At 47.2% G+C, this 21,249-nt stretch overlaps 1 protein-coding gene across 3 annotated transcripts in view; it reads left to right on the forward strand.

The window, feature by feature from the left end:
- The first annotated feature begins 637 nt into the window (after positions 1–637).
- Positions 638–21,249, forward strand: part of Klf3 (Kruppel like factor 3) — a 32,058-nt gene continuing 11,446 nt past the window's right edge. Inside the window, exons 1-3 of one of the 3 annotated variants that reach the window (XM_042678041.1) lie at positions 638–1,036; positions 14,739–14,836; positions 20,680–21,169. In XM_042678041.1, coding sequence (XP_042533975.1) covers positions 14,780–14,836; positions 20,680–21,169 — 547 coding nt within the window. In that variant the 5' untranslated portion in view covers positions 638–1,036; positions 14,739–14,779. Of the gene's footprint in view, positions 1,037–10,418; positions 10,625–11,293; positions 11,361–14,738; positions 14,837–20,679; positions 21,170–21,249 lie in introns of those variants that run through there. The other 2 variants (XM_042678040.1, XM_042678039.1) reach the window with 2 other exon arrangements.

Consider the following 21,249-nt stretch of genomic DNA (forward strand, 5'->3'; position numbering starts at 1 on the left):
GTGTGTGTGTGTGTGTGTGTGTGTGTGTGTGTGTGTGTGTGTGTGTGTGTGTGTGTGTGTGTGTGTGTGTGTGTGTTCCCCTCCGGGAGCGGTGCGCTGGACCGAGGAGGGGCCTCGCCGCGGCCGCTGGGCCCGGCCCTGCCCACCGCGCCCAAGGGCCGCCCTTCCCGCCCGGGCGAGTGATTGATGGCCCGAGCTGCCCCCGGTCCCCCCACCCCACCCCCAGCCGCGGCTGTGTGTTTTGGACGCTCCGCAGCAGGGGCCGCGAACGAGCGACGCCCGTGGCGGGCAGCGCCGCCCTTCCTTCCCCCGGGCTCGGGCGGCGGCGCGCGGGCGGGGACCCGGCGGGGCGGGGCGCGGGCTCCGGGCGGGGCGCGGGGCCGCCTGGGCGGAGGGCCCGGGCGAGGGGGGGGGGGGGCGCACGGAGCACGCCCGGCCCCGCGGCTGGCCGCGCCGCGCCGCGCCTCGCGGGACAGGTTGGGCCGGCGGGGCGGCGCCCGGCTCGGGGGAATAATGAGCGACTGTCGGGCTGTCCCCGGGTGACGGGGCGGGGCGGGGCGGAGGCGGCGCGGGAGGCGGGGGCGGCGGGGGAAGGGCGCAGGGCGGGGTGCGTGTTTGCGCGAGTGACTCGGCCGACCCCTCGGGCGGCTGCCTCCACCCAAGTGGGTGGGGACCCGCCCAGCCCGGGCGGCCGCGGCGGCTCCCTCTCCCCTCCCTGACCCTCCCACCCCGGGTCCCAGCCTCTACTTACCCCGCCAGCCCCGGGAGGCTCGCGCAGAGCGAGCGGCGCCGGCGTCATGTGACTGCCCGGAGTTGGTGCCAGGAGCCAGAGGCGAGCCAGGCGCGGAGCCGCGCGGAGCCGGGGCCCGAGCCGGAGCGCACCGCGCCGCACCGCACGCGCGCCCGTCCCCCGTCCCCCGCGGCCGCCACCGCCACCCGCGCTGGAGCGCTGACATCGCCGCCTCCGGGGGGCTCACGGCGGCCGAGACCCGGCCTTCCTTTCCCGTGGGCAGCGCTCGGCGCCGCGCGTTGCAAAGTAAGACTCCCCCCGCCCGCACCTTTCCTCCTCGCCCTGGCTTTGGCGCCCCCCTCCCCCTGACCCTTGGCCAGGCTTCGTTTTCCCACCCGTGAAGAAGAGGCGCCGGGGGAATGGGGTCGGGGCGCCGCGGGGGCGCCTGCGGGGCTTGGGAAAAGTGCAGCGGCTCCTTGCAGCTGGGGGTCGGGGGGGGGCGGAGGAAGGCGAGGGGGAGGGAAGACCCCCCCCCAACGCACCCGGGTTCGCGGCCCGAAGTGAGAGATGGTGGGGAAGATGTGGTGAGGATCCCGGGGTACGGGGCGGGCGGGGGCTCACCTGTGTGGTCCCCCTCCCTCCCTGCTCCGCCCGCCGGCTCGTGATTCCCTCCCGAGCCCCCGGAAAGCTCCGCGCCCTCCGCGTGCGGCCGCGTTGTATGGGGAAAGGTAGCGCCGAGGCCGAGCGCTCCCGCTCCTCCCTCTCCCCCCCCCAGCCCCCCTTCACCCCCACCCCGCTCCCGCGTCCTCCCCTCTCCGCCCTCCGCCTGCGCCCCTCGCCGCCCCCCAGCGCGCGCCCAGCCCTGCAAACTTGGAACAAGCTCCCGGGCCCACGGGGAAGAAACTTGGGGCCCCCGGGACTCGGAGGAGCATCTCGCTCGCTCTGGATCCTGGAGGTCGGGAGCTGTCCGGGCGCCTGGCTCCTCCGGGCGCGGGGCAGGAGTGTGTGTAGGGAGAACCAGGAGGATTTGCCGAGCCCTCCCGGGGGCTAGCGGAGAACCTGCCGCAGTGCCTGGAGCCAGGATTACAGCGTGGCTGGTGGCAGGGAGTGCCCGGGGCGAATGACTGCCTGCGGGGGTTAGGGACTGGACCTTGGGAGGGTTTGGAGGGCTGGTGGGTCGCAGGATCGGAAACCTGGGGATGTACCTACAAGTTCAGAGGAACGGGGTACATCTTGCTGATGGGAAGGATAAAACCCTGGATCTGTCCCGGCTGAGTCCTTAGCAGATACCAGGGAGAAAGTCCTGGCTGCTTTGAATTTTCCTGGATGGGCAATGTGAATGAGACTTACTCAAAACAAGTCAGGTTCAAAGGAAATTAGAAATTGCTCACCTTGTATTAAGCTAAAATAAACATTTTGCACCAAATCACTGAACTTTTTCTTTTTTTAAAAAAATTTCCACTAACATTACCCAAGATACTTTAAATATGCAGATTATATTCTCACAAGAGTCTGGTGTATGAGGGCAAAAGTATGAAGTGGGAATCGGAGTTCATTTAGATTTAGTACTTGGTTATTCAGCAAAATCAAGTGGGGGCATAGGTTAGTTGTTCATTCGAGTTTTCTGTATGAATTTGAGGAGCATTTGTGTAAGAGAATTCCATCTGGATGATAATGTGTCCCACCCTGGGGACACAAATCTTAACATTTTGCAAGCTTGTAGTATTGCTTAAAAAAAAAAGTCCTCGAGTGATTTTCTTGGATTGAAACGTGAGGTATGTTAGTTGACCTTAGGCTGTTAATAGAAACTTGAAATAGAATGTTTGATTAATTTATTCTCTCTGGAGGAACTAATTTTCCAGTTTCTAGTCAGTGAGGTTTGCTGCTGTTAGAAGAAAACAGCCTAATGTGCTGTTGGTTGAGTTCCCTAGTAAAGGACTTAGTGTAAAGAATATTTTGGCTTGCACCAATCCAAGTGTGAGAATAACAAAGAAAAAGTAGCTGCTTAGACCACAAAGCCTTGTCAGGTATAAACACCTTAGCTTTAGAGAAAGCTATTTTCCTGACTACAAAGTTTCTAAATTAAAACTCAATCTTGTTGCTATGGGCACTGCTGATGCTTTTTTTTTTTTAACCTTTAGTTATGTTTCCACACCAATCTTTATACCTCTGATCATGAAAAGTCTGCATTAAACCATTCTAACAAACTAAAGAGAAATAACTTGACTGGGACTGCAAATGAACCTTTACTATCTTAAAAATAACTAAAGAAAAAAATAGATATCTATTAAAACCTGACACTCTACAGACTAAGACTTCGGGGCTCAGTGTGCCAGGGACAGAATCCCCTTCTGAAGAGGTAGGTGAGTTTCTGTGGGTGTGTGTACCTACAGAGGCTTCTGCCAGTGGGTCTGCCTTGCATTTGAAAAAAGCCCAAAGATTTCTGCTCACTCGATGCCTGCCTTGGATTTTAGCTCTGTAAACCGTGACTATGGCAAGCTTCAAATTGGTCCCGTTTAAGTTATGTGGGGTAACTCGGTTATAATCTGAAGTCTTAAGGACAGTGCTTTATCCTGATTTTCTTCATGATGCATTGAAACTGAATGGTAATCATTACCCTAACCTAGCATTTGGTCAGGGTTGGGTACTCGCCGTTGGGATAGAGCAGAAAGGAACAAAAGAAACCAGAAAAGCTGGTGTTAATTTGAAGGGTCTCTGCAGCCTGAATATGATAAAAATCACACGTGCACTTACCATGTTTACTGTATGTGGCAGCTCTTATTTGTAAATAGGGCAGGTCCTCTGCATAAAGCTGGTGTTATTATTCACACCCATAGAACAAACACCTCCACCCCCCTGTTGTTGTCTTAAAAAACTCCAGCTGCTCATGAATATAGGGTCAGGGAGGGCCGGCTAAATGTTTCTCTGTGCTTTCTCTCCAGCACAGCCAGCAGAGCTGTTTCCTGTTCTTTGTTTCAAGGCTGGGGTTTGCGTCATACATTCCAAGTGGCATATGTGTGCTCTTTCCTGTTTCAGGCTGTTTTCTGGTAGATCAGTAGCCTGGACCAGGCCACGGTCCCTGCCCCTCTACTCTGGATCCCCACCCAGGGAGTTATCTTGTCTCTACACTGAGCAATTGCCTAAGATGCTTGTGTTATGTCATAATGAGAAGTCAGTTAGCCTTTTTACATACAGCCTTTGCTCCTGAGTTTAGATGGGCAAATCAATACCTTTTACCTTTTTTTTTTTTTTTCAACATTTTGATTGTGGATTTTAAGGAATTTATGTTGTGTCTAGTGGCAAAGAAAACTGAAGGAGTTTGCTTTTTGTTTGTGTTTGCAGTCCTCATGTGAAGGTGGGTAAGGTGTTTCAGATAGGCATTTTGCCCTGAAGCTGTCAATTTTGGATCAGGATTAACATCCTACAGTAGACAAGAAAGCTGTGACCATTCTGTCCACTTCCATACTGGCTGCCCAAGGCATGCTGGGATGCAGGGGGGCTGGGAGAGGGGGGGGATGTCTACACAGCTTGATAACCTGGGTTGAAGAAACTAATGTTAGGAAGAAATCTTTAGGCAAATTATTTAGGCAAACGTACCTCTGTGTGTGTGTGTGTGTGTGTGTGTGTATATATAAGAATTTTAAGAAGAAAAAGCTTAAGGAAAAGGAGAACAGGTAATAAGATTCATTTAATGATAGGGTGTTTTTAAGTTTATATTTTGAAAATAGAAGAAAAACACTTTTAATGGCAAACTTGTCATGTCCCAATTTTTAAAATGTCCCCTTGATGGGTTAACTTTACCACTGAGCCACCTTCCCAGCCCTTGATGGGTTAACTTTAAAACATACAGTAGCCTTATTTTTCTCTTGATTCTTCAGAAACTGAATTTTAAGGAAATGGTTGGCAAAAAAAATTTTAAGGGGGGAGGGAATTATCTTTTTAAAACTTACTTTAGAATTTGTTTTGTGGGGGGGTTCCGGTCATGGGGCCTGAACTCTGGGCCTGGGCGCTGTCCCTCAACTCTTCAGCTCAAGGCTAGCGCTCTACCACTTGAGCCACGGCGCCACTTCCGGCTTTTTTCTGTTTGCTTATGTGGTGCTGAGGAATCGAACCCAGGGCCTCAGGCATGCAAGGCAAGCACTCTACCACTGAGCCACCTTCCCAGTCCAACTTTAGGATTTTCTGTAAAATTTAAAGGATAGTCTACAATGTCCCCTGATGGAATTCAAACATTTGCTGAGACATTAGATTCTAAACTCTCAAATATGGATGGACAGGGATTTAGTTGGGAAGATTTCATCCCACATTTTTGCTTTATATATAAAATGAAGGCATAAAATTTGTTAAAGTGAGTAGAACCAAATAGTTGGCTACTGATAAACTTTTCTTGAAAAATGATGGAAGTAATCAGGCACCAGTGGCTCTCGCCAATAATGCAACTCAGGTTTGAGATCCAAGGATCATGGTTCAAAACCAGCCCAACCAGAAAAGTCCATGATGCCCTTATCTCCACCAACAAAGAGCTGGAAGTAGAGCTGTGGTTCAAGTGATAAGAGTGCAGTCTTGGGTGAAAAAGCAAGCAACAGTGCCCAGGTCCTGAGTTCAAGCTCTACTGCTGGAGTGTGTGTATGCATGCATGCATGCGTGTGCGCACGCGCACACACACACACATACACACGAGTCTCCAGAATGTTTCAGCAGGAAATGTTTCTTGGGAAAAGCAACATGAAATGTTAAGGTAACTAGTAGAGCAAGAAGCCTTTACCCTGAAACTCATAAATAACCCAAAGAGAAGCAGGTTTTTGGATTTAGTTCCAAAGTTGGTGATCCAACTAGATTTGGTAGACAGAACCATGTGGCTTTCCCATCTTAGTGGAGATGGGAGAGAGAGCTGGTTAATAGAACTGATTAAGGTTTAATATATAAAAAAAAATTCTTGAGCTTTTAAATTGTGTGTGAACTAGTTGAGGGAAATTATAACCATCAGGTTACTGCAGTTCTTTAAAAATGAGAATAAAAGTTTTATCTCTGGACCATGTAAGTCATTATTCCTAAGTTAATTGCATTGTCTCCATCTTCTCTTTGGATTTTTTGCCTTCCTAATATTTCTCAATATACTCTTTTGCTGTAAATGGCAGCTTTTGTAGACAACATTTCTTGCTGTTTTTATACCCAGTTGCATTGAAGAAAAAATAAACATAAGCAACTTTGGCCTTTCAATACTAGGAATTATCCTGGAAGTTTAAGCTTTCATACAGGCCTCATTTGTCATTGGTTCTAGCTTTATTAAAACAAACAACCTAAAGTCTTAAAACAATTGATACCTGACTGGCTAATACACACTCTTCTGGTTTTAGATGCCTGTTGAAGTGACTTGGGATAGAATTGGGATGATGATGGTTTTCTATGTTGTGTTTTCAAGCTTGGCCTGTCTCTTCCTTGGGTGCAGACACCAACCCCCTACCCCCCAATCTTTAGTAGTCAGCCAGGCTCAGAGACAGGAAACCAGACAGAGTCTGCCTGATAAGGGAGAGCTTTGTCTAAAGGAGGTAGCCCTGGGCCCCCACCCCAAACTCCCCTTAAAGTTTAGCAGTAATAAAAGAGACACCACTGTAGATAGTTTCTGAAGCAGAACTAGAAATGTTTTCCCCAGGGTATGTCTACCCTTCACCTGGCCAGCCCCTCATTGGTTCTGGAATGTCACCATCTTGGATGGGACAAGGAAGAAATGATTTTCATGTTTTGTAGTTATCCTTTGGTCTGAGTGTTAGTATATAGTAAAGTTCTTTCTTTAGCTAAACTGACTCCTAGATGTTTGTGGAAACTCACTCCATTGTGTGGATGGGCTGAATCATGATCATTACCCCAGCTAATTATTAAGAATGAAGCAAGTTCCATGGCACTTGAGCCCAAGCATTCTGGTATCCTTGATCTCCAGGAATAGGGTGCCCCTTTCCAAAGGAGCTTTTTTAACAGCCTAACTTAGCCTGGGACATTCTCAGGGAGATTGCCAATTTTTTAAAGGTTTGGGGACCCTGCCAGGCAAGGATGATCCACAGCTGGTCTCAACCCAGATCAGTACGATTTGGCCAAATCTAGAGAGAAGAGATGGAGTGAGGAGGGGTTAAGGTCAGAGTTTTCCAACCTGGGAATCAAGTAGAGGGTTTTCTCCTTTGGCCTGTGTGCCATTCTTTCAAAGAACTCCTGTTCTCCGAGTGTAACCACTGCAGTTTACTCCTTTATCTACCTCCTTAACCTCCCAAAGTTTAGCTTTATACCCCAAAACTCCTTGCATTAGTAAGATGAAGTTCCTCTTCTGCTTAGTTCTCTGAACAAAAGAACTCTTGCAAAGTTTCTCACTGAATTGAAGGTAGTTTCTCAGTCTAGCTTTGCTGGCCTCTGGACCAATTTTTCTTGTGGGACTCTTGCCATCCAATCATCCCAGGGCTCTTCTGACCCTGTATTTTATCCTAGCAATAGGAGAGGTGTCATTTGACATCCGTTTATTTATTCATCTCCCAACTATTTATTGAGAACCTACTCATTAGAACTAATCTCAAATTATGTGCAATCGTTATTCGGAGTTATGCCACAGGATGGAGTAGGTCTGTAGTGATCTAACCTGAACAGGCATTTTGAAATCTTTAATTGTCCAATGGACCCACCCCAGGGCCCTGCTCAGCATGAGGGAGTGTGCATACCACGCCCTCTGTGCCTGGGGTGACCCAGGATGGAGCATTGGCACAGAAAAGCAGGTTCCACCTCCTGGGCTCAGAAGGAGGACAGAAACATCACTGGTCTGCAGCAGGACCACTTCTGTTCTTGGCTACAGCAACAAATGCACATTCAGGCGAGTCATTTCACCTCTGTTCCTCCATTTCCTCATTTCTAAAATGGGGACAAGGACCTGACCCTGCCACCTTTGTAGAGTTATTAGGAGGATTTCCGTATTTACTTCGATCAAGCTGCCAATTTTTTCTGAGCAGTTTTATGGACCAGTTGCAGGTGCATTGGCAAGGAAGAATAGCCTCATCTGGGGCCTGCAGAATGTGGGTTTTGATCTGGAATCCAAGCATGCTTGAAAAGGGAGTAGACAGGAGGGAGCGAGTTGAGAGAAGAGGGGTTAAAAACCGCTGCTGTTGGCTACTGTAACTGCATGCCTGTGGTCCATATTCCCCAGGGACCAGTCTGGGACTGGACTCTCCCTCCCATTAGTGATATGTGGGTATAATGTTTAGTTCTCATCGGACAATGACGTGGGTTCAAATCTTGGCTCTCCTGCGTATCAGCTGTTCGATCGTGGCAGTTTGTTTCAGTCCAATGGGAAGGCAGTGCCCAGTGTCACAGGCTTTCAGTGACAATCCTTGAGCAGAACAGAACTTGTGCTCACCAGTCAAGAAGGTGGAGCTAACCAGCAGGAAGTGTGACCTCACTTAGTCCCTAACTAGCACTGCTGTACAGAAGTGGCCTTTTAAAAAGCCTGCTGTCTCCACCCCGTCCTTTTCCCCTGGCAGTTGTCTCTTCCTTCTTCCCCTCTTTCCTCTTGTCTTGTATATCATCGTCACTATTTGAGGTGCTGGGGATTGAATCCAGGACCTGCCTGTGTGTGCTAGGCAAGTGAACTCCATCCTCTGTGTCCCCTTCCCCATTTTGTCTTAGATTTTAAAAACAGAAATAGAGACCTTGGCACCAAGTGGTGGGTAGTAACCGTGGATATTAATTCTGTGAGGACAGTGACCTGGAGGACCTAGGCAGGCAAGGTGAAGGTCAGAGGCAGTCCCTCCTTTCAGAAAGTTTTGCTCCCTAGGCTTCCTGGGAGGAGGGGGGGACGCTCCACTGCACCCCCACTGCTTGCCTAGGGTACTTCACAGTGCCATCAGAGGGAGAGATGGCAGTAGAATTCTCTGTGTGTGCTTTTTGGAGGCTAGGTCTCTGAGGTCCTTAGGTCTGATTTTCAAAAATGTTTCCCTCTTCTTTTTTTTTTGGGGGGGGGTGCCTGTCAGGCCTCGAAGATCCCACTACTGGCGGTGATAAGGGGATACTCCCTTTGGGGAACTAAAGCAGGCTCAGCATCTAGGTGAGCAGAGGTGGCCTGGGATCTCCCAGGGAGCAATCAGCTGGCGCCCTGGCTGGGGTGGGCAGGGCCTTGAGCTGGTCTTTGAAGAGTTAGGAGGATTTAGATAAGCCGGAAGGGGGGGCATTCCACACTGGTTGCCCAGCATCTGGGCCAAAAATGAACAAAGGCGCGGGCTGGAAAGTGGGGGGCAGGGCGGCCAGCACAAGGGGCGCTTGGCTGGTTAGAAGGGGGTTAGCTGGGCATGGCTGGTTGGAAAGGGGGCACAGACACCTGAATCCATCCCAAACCTTCAGGTCCCTTGGATGCTGTGTGAGCTTGAGGGGGGAAAGAGCCAAAGGGGATCAGGCTGCTTTGGAGGGTCCAAGGGCATGGAGTTTGGGCAGCCAGAAAACGCAAGGAAAGCTCCCAGGACACAGGCTGGAGGCCCGGGTGGCAATGGTAGAAGTGGAAAGAAAAGGGATGTGGAAGGCCTCACCGCTGACCTTAGGTTGCCATGGTGAAAAAGCAGAAAATAAGGCAAACTGGAGGTGGGGAGGGGCTGAGGAGGGGCTGCCTTTAAGAGGCAGGAACACTGAAGAGGAGGAGGAGGAGGAGGAAGAGAAGGACTGAGGCTGTGGCCCTGGGCTTTCGCCTGGTTACAGATGCTTTTCTGTTTCTGCCTTGTTTACTTTTGAAGAGAGAGGGCAGTGTTAGCAGCCTAGGCTTTGCATTTAAAGGTCCAGAGATCTCCAGAATCAGCCTTGGGGGGAGCGGGGAGGGACTCATCGGGAGCAGAGGGGAGGAGGGAATGGCTCACTGCCACCCTGATGGCTTTCTTCTGGATATTTGGAAGGTTCTAGCCATCCTTGCTTAGGCTGGAATTTCCAGGAATGGCTGCTGCTTGAGCCGGGTCACTCCCCGCCCAGCCTCCCACGGCCTGCAGGGTGGGGCCCCCTGGGCGGAGGCCCTGCGGGGTGGAGTGGGGTGGGTCTCCAGTGATAGGGAGGGCACCCCAGGAAAGGAGAGGGGGTGAGAGGCCACGTGGCCTTCCCTGCAGCCTTTCTGGATTTGATTATATAACGCCTCCCTGTTCCCTGGGAGGGACGGCTTAGGCGAGGCCTGGTGATCCGTGTACACAGCCGGATTAAACATTGTGGGTATTTTTTTTTCCCAATTTCTCTTGGGTTGCCTGCCTTTAAAATGAAAACAACAAAATTGTCACTGGACATAAAGAGAGGAAAACAAGTGTGTGATCTTGGTTGGGGAAATGACTGAGTTTGCTAAACATTTCTTTGAAGGAGGAGGTTGTGGATGGTCACTCACTCCCTAGATGCCCTTGAACTTGAGTTAACTCCAGCACACTGCGGCTTTGAGTTTCCCCACTCTTGCTCTGCTGGGCACCCCCAGTCTGGAAATGTGGGGCAGGGGAGGGGGGAGGGGATGGCTTGGTGGTTACCTTTGCACCTGTCCTTACTATTTACATGCAGAATCAATTGCTTCACTTGGTCTTTCTGCAGTACAGGGTGTGGGCAGAATCTTATCTGAAGCCATGTCCTGTTTGGACAAGTTGGACTCGCCCTGGCAACTCTCCATGGGGTGGAGCAGATGGGTGGAGGCAGGAAAGTAAAATTGGGTGGCTTGTTCACCCGGGACAGGAGAGGGCAGAGCGCTTGCTCACTGGCTCATTAGATTTTCAGATGAAACAAAATAAGTAACTTCTACCATTTTACAAAACTCATGAGTGCAAAGTCATCTGAATTTATGAGGGGCAAAGATTAGGAAATATTCCGTGGAAGTTTTGTTTTTTTTCCTTTCAAAGCCAACGAAAAGAAGACAAGGTAGGTGAATGGGTGGTGTGGCACATCCATGTAGGGGCACACACCGAGCTCTCTTGAATAAAACCGTCTAGCTCTAAGACAGATGCCAGCTCCCATGAGTGGCCTGTCCTCTCATGCGGCTGGCCAGAGAAAATGGTATTAAATAATGCTTGGCCTATCAGGAGCTTTTGAAGAGCTTGTAGAAAGAAGTGGGTAATGAAGAAGGAAGGTTTCTCAGAAGGAAGTTTAGCTACAGAGAGGTTGCTTGCCTGCCTGGACCCTACTTCTGGCCAAGACACACACACACACACACACACACACACACACACACGTTGTTGTTTGGGGAGAAAAGGGTAAGGGAAACACTTGGGGGAAAAGTGCACTTGCTCATGACTGCTGGCTTAATGGTGCTGTTCTCTGTACACCTGGCCCGGGTCTGCTAGGAAACAAAGGATTGCTTTGAGGGATGCAGATAATTGGGAGCCATAGGGGTCAGGCTGACTTGGGTGAAGATAATGCCAGGACCTTTTTAGAATCAAGAGTTAGGACATGAAGGGATACCTGTCAGGCTAGGCTAGCCCTGCTTTAACCAAAAGGAGGGGGACTCTGCCCCCACTCGTCTTTCTCTTTTTCCCCTCCCATCCCTTCTTTGACTCTGCAGCAGTTCATTGCTCCCCTTTCCCTCTGAAACAGCTGTGCTGTTGGGCCTCACTGACAGCTGGATAGAACTCAGAAGCAGAACTTTCCTGGAAGTCATGTATATGACTCTCCATGCTTTTAATGTATAATCACACTGTTTTGCATTTTCACAGAAATCTGACCCTTACTTTGACACCTAAAGTCAGAAGTGGAGGTGGGGGAGGGATGGAAGAGACATCCATTTCTTTATTGGAGAAAAAGCAAGTTTCATGGGCTATCCCAGTGAAAGAACATAGTTAGTACAGGTATAAGAAGCAATTCTGGCAGTGGTGATATTCCTATATTTTTATTCTTAAGCACCTCAGTAACTCAGAAGTTGTTTTTGCCTTTTCCCCCCTTCTATCTCGTTTTAAATGCTTTTTTGTTATACTGAGATAGGTTAGCTCTAGAATGTTTCTAAGCTATATAGAGCTAAAGTGTAAATATATTTATGATTGGAAAATAGTACGAAAAAAACAGAACCCCCTTGAGGCCTCTTCATCTCTGTGATATCGCACAAAAGTGGCCAACAGAATTCCTCAGCCTGGCTGAAACAGATACTGGTTTTTTAAAACTCTGAGATATACTGGGATCTAAGGTCTGTGTCCTCATCGCTAATATCTGTTTTAGTGCGCCACCTACTGGTTCTACTGATTGCTTGCCAGAGTTGTGTAATCGATTTCTACAGCATTTGTGGTTTAAAATTCTTTTTAAATTACGATAAATATTCCAGGGTATGGCGCTGCCCTCTGGTAACAAAAGCCATCAAGTTTATGGACCTTCATTCTTCCGGAACTTAAGGCTATTTTTCAGTTCTGTGAAAGGTATTTTGCTATTACAGATACTGTTCTCATTCTCTGTTTCCAGAACCCATGAACAGTAACAAGTCTTTGATATGTTAGGACATAGATGATTTTTGAAGCTAAATAAAACATGATTAATGTTTGTGTTTGGTTCTCTTCCTGAATATTGAGATCCTTTCTACCTTTCATTCCCCCAACCTCTTTCCTTTCTTTCTTTCTTTCTTTCTTCTTTTTTTTCCTTTTTTCTTTTTTTTCTTTTCTTGTGTGCCAGTCCTAGGGCTTGAATTCAGGACCTGGAACTTGTCCCTGAGCTTTTCTTCTCAAAGTTTGTCTACCATTTTAGCCACAGATCTACTTCCAGTTCTTGGATGGTTAGTTGGAGATAAGAGTCTCGCAGACTTTCCTTCCTGGAGCTGGTTTTGAACCATGATCCTCAGATCTCAGCCTCCTGAGTAGTTAGGATTACAGGCATGAGCCATTGAAGCCCAGCTGGTTTTGCTTTTAATATCTGATTTAATCATCATAAAACCTTCAGAAGCAGGTAAGGTAGAGGCATCTGTGTGGCCCATGGCCAGTTGGTTACAGTCTAGAAAGTCTTAAGACCAAGGTTCAAGCCTTGTTCACTAGAGAATGAGTGTGCTTTTATTTAGAAAGCTTCACATCAAGATAACTTGAGTGGTTATCACAAATCTGTGAGAGCAAATTCAGTTTGTAGGAGTAGGAAGTGTTGGTGGGAGGCTGCGGTCTCGCTGGTCTGTGTGGGTATCTGGCTGGAAGGTTATCTGACCAAATCTCCCAACTCTTGTTTATAATAAGCAGGAACTCTTACCTTTCTTGTTGATTGTCCCACACCAATCTGGGCCTCAGTCCCTCTAGCCAAGGCTGTCAGTGCAGCTGCTAGGCTGGGAGTGCTTAGTAATCCCGAGATACAAAAGGGTTTTCATCCTTCCTTCTGAAATCATCCATTTTTCACTGTGTTGGATACAACACCATGGATTTGAGCAGCGTGGTATTGTGCTTGCAGATTATAATGAGGCCTGCTATATAGAGAAGTGTGATTTTGAAGTCAGGGCCTTCACGTTGAGTTGTGGATGAAATTCTCAGGAACCACACGGTACTCAGAATACTTCCTGAAGGTGCCTTAGCAGAAGACATAGAAAACATACCCGGGAAGATTTGTGTCTGGAAGCTGTGGGAGGAGGGGTTTTAGTACTGGAATACCAGAAACAATTAGGAGTAGGGACTTCAGCTTCATTTGGTAGAGCTCAGTCTAGAAGTTACAGTACTCTACAGAGCCTGGTTGATAAAGACTTTGCCTCAGGCCAAAACTCTCTTAACAAAATTGCAAAGTAAGTACCTGAAGCCAGTTGCTGAAGATCTGAACCTTGTTGAATACATGCCCTGAGGGTCGGCAGTTGACTTGCTGTTCATTGGAAATGAACTGGTGTGAGTCCACCAAGGAGGAGGACTCTGCCCATCTATTTTCTAAGAGCTGTGAAAACAAGTTAATAATCATATAAAAAGTGCTAGTGGAGGGGCACTTCAAGAATAAGCATTTCTCAAATTCATAAATGTAAATTAAGGTGAAAAGAATTCAACCTCAGTTAAATTTAAAATGACCATTTTGAGACCAAAATGTTTTGGAAAAGCCCAGGTGTGGCTCAGTGGTAGAGTATGCTTAATGTGTCTCCTGCACCACCACTACCGTGTATGTATGTACATATACACATGCATACATACATATATATGTGTGTATATGCCTCTCACCCAAGAAGTCTTCAGAAAGTTTACCTTAAAAATTAAGGAAGGAGCGGTGTGTTGGGGGTTCATTCCTATAATCCCAGCTTCTCAGGAGGCTGAGATCTAAGGATGGCAGTTTAAAGCCAGCCCAGGCAGGAAAGTCTGTGAGACTTTTATCTGCAGTTAGCCGGTAAATAGGTGAAAATGAAAGTGTGGCTCAAAAGCACCAGCTTTGAGTAAAATAGCTCCAGCTCCAGTGCCCCCACGCCACACATGCGCGCACATACACGCACAACCTCCATTATGAAGGAAATGCAGGAGGCTACAAGCACACAGATCTTTGCTGTTTGCAGTGGTGAAAATTTGGGACCAAGCTATGTGTACAATAAACAGGGAGACGTTAAACCGATCTCTTCACACCTTGGCATGGCGACTTTGGTGTGGAATTCTAATTGAAAGACATTAAGGGAAATGAGTATACTGAAAAAAAGGGGGTGTTAATGATATGGTGGCTTCTGTGTTTTCTTTTTGCTTGTCATCCATGTCTCCCCAGTTTCTCCATGATGAACGTAAGGGGAAACGCAGGGCGTTTAACCACCAGGTATAATGCTGCTTCTATCGAGTTGTACCACAATTTTGAGCAAGCTCTCTGGCCACAAGGGGCTAGACTGTACACACTGTACCAGAAATATCAGGGTTTATGTATTGGGGTTAGAAAATCATTTGGTTCTCAAGACCCTGACCAAGGTGCCTGGTTTTAATTCTATAATCTGGCATCTTTTGTAGGTAAGGGAAACAGTTCTGGACATTCTGGGGGTAGGGGAGGAGATGGGAAAGGACAGGATATTCGTGTTTGCTAATTCATACCTCATGTGGCCTCAGGACTTAGATGGACACCTTGTTTTGTTTTCTAGGCCACAACCACCAGAGCACCCTAGAAGGCTTACCGAAAAGAATGCTCATGTTTGATCCAGTCCCTGTCAAGCAGGAGGCCTTGGACCCTGTCTCGGTGGTAAGTCCTCCAGAATTGAAACCCTTTAGTGACAACATTGTGTGTTGTGTTGGGCTCTGAAGTTCCTTGTTATTTGATTTTTATGAAGTCCAGGTAATAAACGAATGCTGTGTATCTACCTTCCCAGCAACTGCATTGTCCCTTGACCAATGAAACCCAGGCTTTCCCACACCCCCAAGACACAATCAGCTGAGAACTCAGACCGTAGGGAACTCTGGCTGGCCATGACTGAAGTAGATGTGCAGAATACTTCCATCCGTTTGTTCTTTTTCTTTTTTTTTTTTTCCTTTTTATCTGGGCCTGAATAAAGGGATTTGCTTCAAAACTGTTAACATCTACCAGGGGTTGTGAGTAAATAAGGAGAAGCTGAGGAGTGACAGAACTTGGCTGTGCTGACAGTCTCCTTTTGCCTGGAGTTGGAAGGTGCCATGCTCATTTTCCTTTGCAACAACCTCGGTGCTAAGCTGAGCCCCCCTGAGCTGGGCTTCTAGGTGCAGTTGGGCCACCAAGGACCTAGTAATGGCCCAGGTGTTCGTGTGGGCCCAACTCCAGTGCCCGGAGGAAGCACTAGTGTCAAAGAAGTGTCTGGCCTCCAAGCAGGCTGGGTGAGGATGTGAGGGCATCTGGCTTATAATACTGAATAACAACAAGCCCTGTTCCCTCTTGCGTCTTTCTTCCATGGAACTGGAAAATACTCACTGGGCCTGGGCTTTGGATCTGAAGGTTAGGGATGACACATTTGCAAACTTAGGTCATTCATACACTTTGGCTGCAGAGGTTCTTGCCAAAAAAAGACTTGGGGGGTTACTCAGAGGCCGTTGGACTGAGTCGCCGTAGATGTGGCTGAGCCCGTGAAGTTCCGACCAGTGTGTCTGTAAGGAAAGGATAAATCAGAGTTGTCTTTCAGCAAGTAACACGTACATTATTATGGCAGGATCACTGGATAAAGCGCATATCTGCATTTGAGAGTAGCTTAGCGAGGCATATTAATCAAAAAACTAGATTTCCTTCTCATGTCAACCCCAAGATGTCATTCTTCCACCCCCTTTCTTCCCAGCTATTGCCTGATCATCTTGGAGGAAAACGAAGGTTTTTTTGTTGTGGTGTTTGTTTGTTTGTTTGTTTTAAATCCCCAATTACATCTTTGAAATGTGAATAGGTTTTCAGTACCAGAGAATATAATGAATTTTATGAAGGGTGCAGAGCCATGGATGACGCATTTCACTCTGCGCTCTGCTTCCAGTGCATTTAATCAAGCATGAAGAGAGAGCTCAAGAGCCTAATTTCAAGCTAAAATGCAGATCCCCATTACTAAATTGGTATGAAATAATTAAGTGCACAGAAATGCACTTAGCTGCAAAGAATGGGAAGTAAGAGGAACTGGAAGTAACCTAAACTTGTAATGTTGTTAGTTGGAGTGATACATGAAATTAAAATGACGGAGAAGAGTTGTTGAGGTCCATGATTTCTTTGTTCCCTCTCTCCCTTCGATGACGCTTACCAAATTTGATTGGATAATTTCACCAAAAGTTAATGCCAGCCCTTTTGAGGGAAAGCCATTTTTCTCTTAGCTCAGTGAAACTTTAGTTAACTGAAACATTTGAGGAATAGGGAATTGTAATTGTAATTTTTTTTTTTTTTACTTTTTAAAAAAGTTACAGAGTTTTGGTTTTCAGTCTTAAGTCTTCAAATTTTGTCTTCCTTATTCATAGGCAAAGTATGTTGAATCTAATATATTGCTCTTTTAAGTGTCACTCTGACTATTCAGAGGGCACAAGAAACTGGGGTGTGAACTCAGAGCCTTAAGCTTGTGTTTTATTTATCACTTGGGCCACATCCGCATCTCTTTTTGCTGTAGTTACTTTTTTTGCCCATGGTCTGGGACAGTGATCCCCCTATGTCTGCTTCCTGCATAGCTGGGATTATAGGCTTGTACCACCACACCCAGCCATATGAGATTTTTTTTTTAATCCCACACATAAATATACTGATGACAGCTTTTCCCCACCCACTTTTTAAAAGGAGAGAGCCCAGGAGATAGTCTTTTTAGTTTGTATTTTGTCATAGCTCAGAGAAAGTGAGGAAATGCCATTTATCCATTACTAAAATATAAGCCTTCATACTTCACTCTGTCAAACCCTGAGGGATGAGAGAAGACTCTCCCGCCAGGCTGTGCCCCGGAGCCTGGCTATGCATCCTCCCCTGAGACTTCCTCCATAAGGTTATAAAATATGAAGACATGTATGTAAAGTGGTTTTACCTGCTCTTAAAAAAGCCTGAAAATATAAAAGGATTGGATTTAGGATGTCAGAAAACAAATTGTAAAACAACCCAAAAATCCTCCAGGATTTTAGAAAATGTCCTTTCTATTCCTATGTATAGAAGATTGGTTTTGGGGAGAAAGCCTTTGTTTTTATTTTTTTGTGGATCTTGTTATCTAAAGGACCTGTGAAAGAGAAATACTTAAAATAGTCATTTCCTCTGGAAACCCCTAACAGCTCCTCAGGGTTTCTCAGGGCCAGGTGTTTTTGTTTGCTGGGAGGGGCCTGGGCACTGACTTCCTGTTCCTGGGGCCCCTTGGGTCTGAGGATTCTAGAGTCTCCAGTTCTTTGTAGCTCCTTTTTTTTTTCCTTTTAATGAGTAGTCAAGTAGAGACTTCCCATGTTAGTCACCTCACCCACTTAAGCGGTGTCTTGTTTTGGTACCTTGTTTTGGTACCGTCTCCAAAATCCTTCCTAAGGTAATGAGAAACTATGGAAAGTCTTACTTTAGTATGAGAGTTTATACACCTTAGAAATTACCCAAATCTCTAGTCTTTTTCCTCATCACTTTTCAAGATGTAGAAGATATATTTCTAGCCTGCTCCAGAGTGCAGCCATGTTGAGAACTTGTGAGGCATTCATTGAGGGTTTACTGAGCCTCTGCCATCTCCTCCCTCACCACCCCCATTCCAATGAGTTTTGGGGAGAAAGCACCTACTGCGGGGGGGGGGGGGCAGGGAAAGATGCACATCTCATATATACTCACAACAGAAAGAATGAAGTTTCCTAAATAAAATTCCCATGGTAGGGCAGGTAAACCCTTACTAGTGTCCTGTCTTGGACACTGTGCTTTTATTTTGCTGGTTCTGGTGCTTGAACTTGGAATCTGAATGCTGTCCCAGAACTTTATGCTCGAGACTAGCACTCTACCACTTTGAGCCACAGCTCCATCTCTGACTTTTTGGTAGTTGCCTAGAGAGAAGAGTCTCATGGACTTTCCTGCCTGGAGCTACTTTGAACCTAGAACCTCAGACCTCGGTAGCTAGGATTACAGATGTGAGCCACCAGGGCCCGGCCTGTGCTTTGTTCCAGAGCATGAGGACATTGGCTGTTCCATCCATGACTAGAGAAGACTTTTCATTAACTCTTGCCTCTGATTTGGACTTGGAGCTTATTTGCATTTTCTATTGGAAATAGAAATTGCTCACCCAACCAACACACACACACACAAACACACACACACACACATACATGCTCACACAGACACGGATCCTGGTACCCTTTCACACTGTGGAGTACCAAATTGTTGCCAGCCATTGCAGTGGCTTGTGTGCTCTGCCCAAATAAATAATGCCCCTTCAAGGAGGTTCTGGAATTCACCAGTATGCTAGTTGGAAGGACATTTCTATACCCTGTAATGTGGCGATGAATTTGGAAACAGCTAATTACACACTCCCAATTGGGTATCTGTCCAAATGTATCTTCCTGTGCTTCACTGGATACCTTAATAAATATATACCCTTCCAGGGGCTGGGAAGGTGGCTCAGTGGTAGAGTGCTTGCCTTGCATGCACGAGGCCCTGGGTTCAATTCCCCAGCACCACATAAGCAAAAAGAAAAAAGAGCTGGAAGGGGTGCTGTGGCTCAAGTGGTAGAGCGCTAGCCTTGAGCTGAAGAGCTGAGGGACAGCGCCCAGGCCCAGAGTTCAGGCCCCACGACCGGACCCAAAAAATAACTAAATATAATACCCTTCCAATATAGGGGAGTTTTCATTTAAGAGCCAGCTATCATCTAAGTAAACTATGCATCACGTGTGTAAGACTTAGCTTATGTGTGCCTTTTTTTCCCCCTGATGGCGTAAGAAAAGAGTATATTATTAAATTTGCAAATCTAGGTTCTGAATTCCTACTTGCTTTAAACTCTGGCCACAGATACAAAAATCTGGCCATGAATGACAGCAATGAAAGTATGTCCTCAGTTTGCCCTCTGTTTAACTGCCAGTTACCATTGGCCTTAAAAATCTAGGTCATGAGAGGCCTAGAAGAATAGGGATGACAATGAGGGAGAGGTTACCTCTTGGAGAATCAGAACAAGGCTGCCTCCTATTTGCTAGTTCCAGAACTTCTGCTCTTCCCTCCCTCGTGTTCCTAAGGCCATGATGCGCAGGTGACTCTGAGCACACACAGACACTGCCCACAGTGTTATTTCTTATATAAGGGACAGAAGGGGACTCAGGACAGCCCTGTGGGTCAAGTATTATGTTAAGCTCATTACATTCGTTATCTCAGACCATGCTGACACGTTTACACCCCAGCCTCAAGTACTTGCACTTAGAATATATAGCTTCTTTTCTTGCCCTTTGTAGAATTGCTTTTTAAAAAACATAATAAAACTATTCTTTAAAGGAGCTTTGTATCACTACTGGTTTTTTTCTTCTCAAAAACAAAAGACTTTTTCCTTTAACATACTCAAATAAACATACTTAGTTTAAAGTAATGTGTGTTCGGAGTAAGCTTGAGGGTATCCCAACAAGATGTAGTTGAGCTGTGTGAGTCACTGACCGTTCTTGCTTGGAGGTTATATAGATTACAAGGATCTGGATTAAAAAAAAAAAAAAAGATGGAGGAAATCAAAGCACATGAGTTTTTTGGCTAAGGAGCCCGTGTGGAAGCTAGATAAAAGTTGAAGAAAAGTATCCCTACCTGGTTGCCTACTCTGAGGCTCTATATCCCTGCGGGAGAGACTAAGCATGTGGAATGTAAGAGCAGACGATCTGGATGCATAGCCAGATGGAGATTCAGCCCTTCAGACCCAGAGAGAAAACGGTGTGATCCAGGAGCAGTCGCAGGCAAGTCCCCTGATGCCTCAGAATTACTGTGATACAGGAGAGTGGCCACCCTGGGAAGCCAGGGTGGTTCAGAAATTAATAGTGCATCCTGGCCCCATGAAGCACTCCTACAGTATCCATTGGCATTACCTCCAAATCATAAAAGTTGGGGCCTTCTGGACATAGGCAAACCCGTTTGACTGGCACTGGTTTGTCTGAAAGCAGACTCGGCGGCAGGAATGGATGGCCAACATAAATTCATCTAAAACATACCATGTAGCCCATTTACCTTCTTTATCCACAAGCCTTTATCTGTCCTGCCTGGGTTAAAGATGCTAATGTTAGAGAACTCTTCCTACCAGTCAAAATCTTGTTAGTTAGAAAGGCAGCCAGGCTGGTGTGGCTTGGCCGGTGCCTGGTGATATCTGAACAATGACTCTTACTGGTAAAGCCACAGCCTGTAACATAACTTGCTTAAAACTTTTCCAGGTACCAACCTTTATGTTGGACATGGAAATTATAGAGTGGGGGTTTTAGATTTTCCCTGTGACCCAAGAACCAAGATTCCCCTTAATTCTAATGGTTGCTGGATCATCTCTCTCATGGCCTTTCGGGGGATAAAATATCTTTCTAAATCCAAACTGATTTTGAAAGCCCGTGTAATTAAAAGTTTCTATTTTTTGTCTCGGTTCATGTTTTGAGGAAATACATTTCTCATTTGGTCATTCATCCCTTTCTCTTTTTCCTTTCCAATAGTCGTACCCATCTAATTACATGGAGTCCATAAAGCCCAACAAATACGGGGTCATTTACTCCACGCCACTACCGGACAAGTTCTTCCAGACCCCAGAAGGCCTGACGACACATGGAATACAGGTGGAGCCGGTGGACCTCACCGTGAACAAGCGGGGTTCACCTCCCTCCGCGGGAAGTTCTCCTTCCTCGCTGAAGTTCCCATCCTCACACCGGAGAGCATCACCTGGGTTGAGCATGCCATCCTCCAGCCCACCCATTAAGAAATACTCACCTCCTTCTCCAGGTGTGCAGCCCTTCCCGGTGCCGCTCTCCATGCCGCCCGTGATGGCCGCGGCCCTCTCACGGCATGGGATCCGGAGCCCGGGCATCCTGCCTGTCATCCAGCCGGTCGTGGTCCAGCCTGTCCCCTTCATGTATACCAGCCACATCCAGCAGCCACTCATGGTCTCCTTGTCGGAGGAGATGGAAAATTCAAACAGTAGCATGCAAGGTAAATCCACACTCATGGCACTGACTTTCTTGTTGGGTTGGGTTTTGAAGTATGAATAATGGAAGAGATTCCAAAATGGT

This window comes from Dipodomys spectabilis, unplaced genomic scaffold (genome assembly GCF_019054845.1).
Source record: "Dipodomys spectabilis isolate Male_0828 unplaced genomic scaffold, ASM1905484v1 ptg000043l, whole genome shotgun sequence".
Lineage (NCBI taxonomy): Eukaryota > Metazoa > Chordata > Mammalia > Rodentia > Heteromyidae > Dipodomys > Dipodomys spectabilis.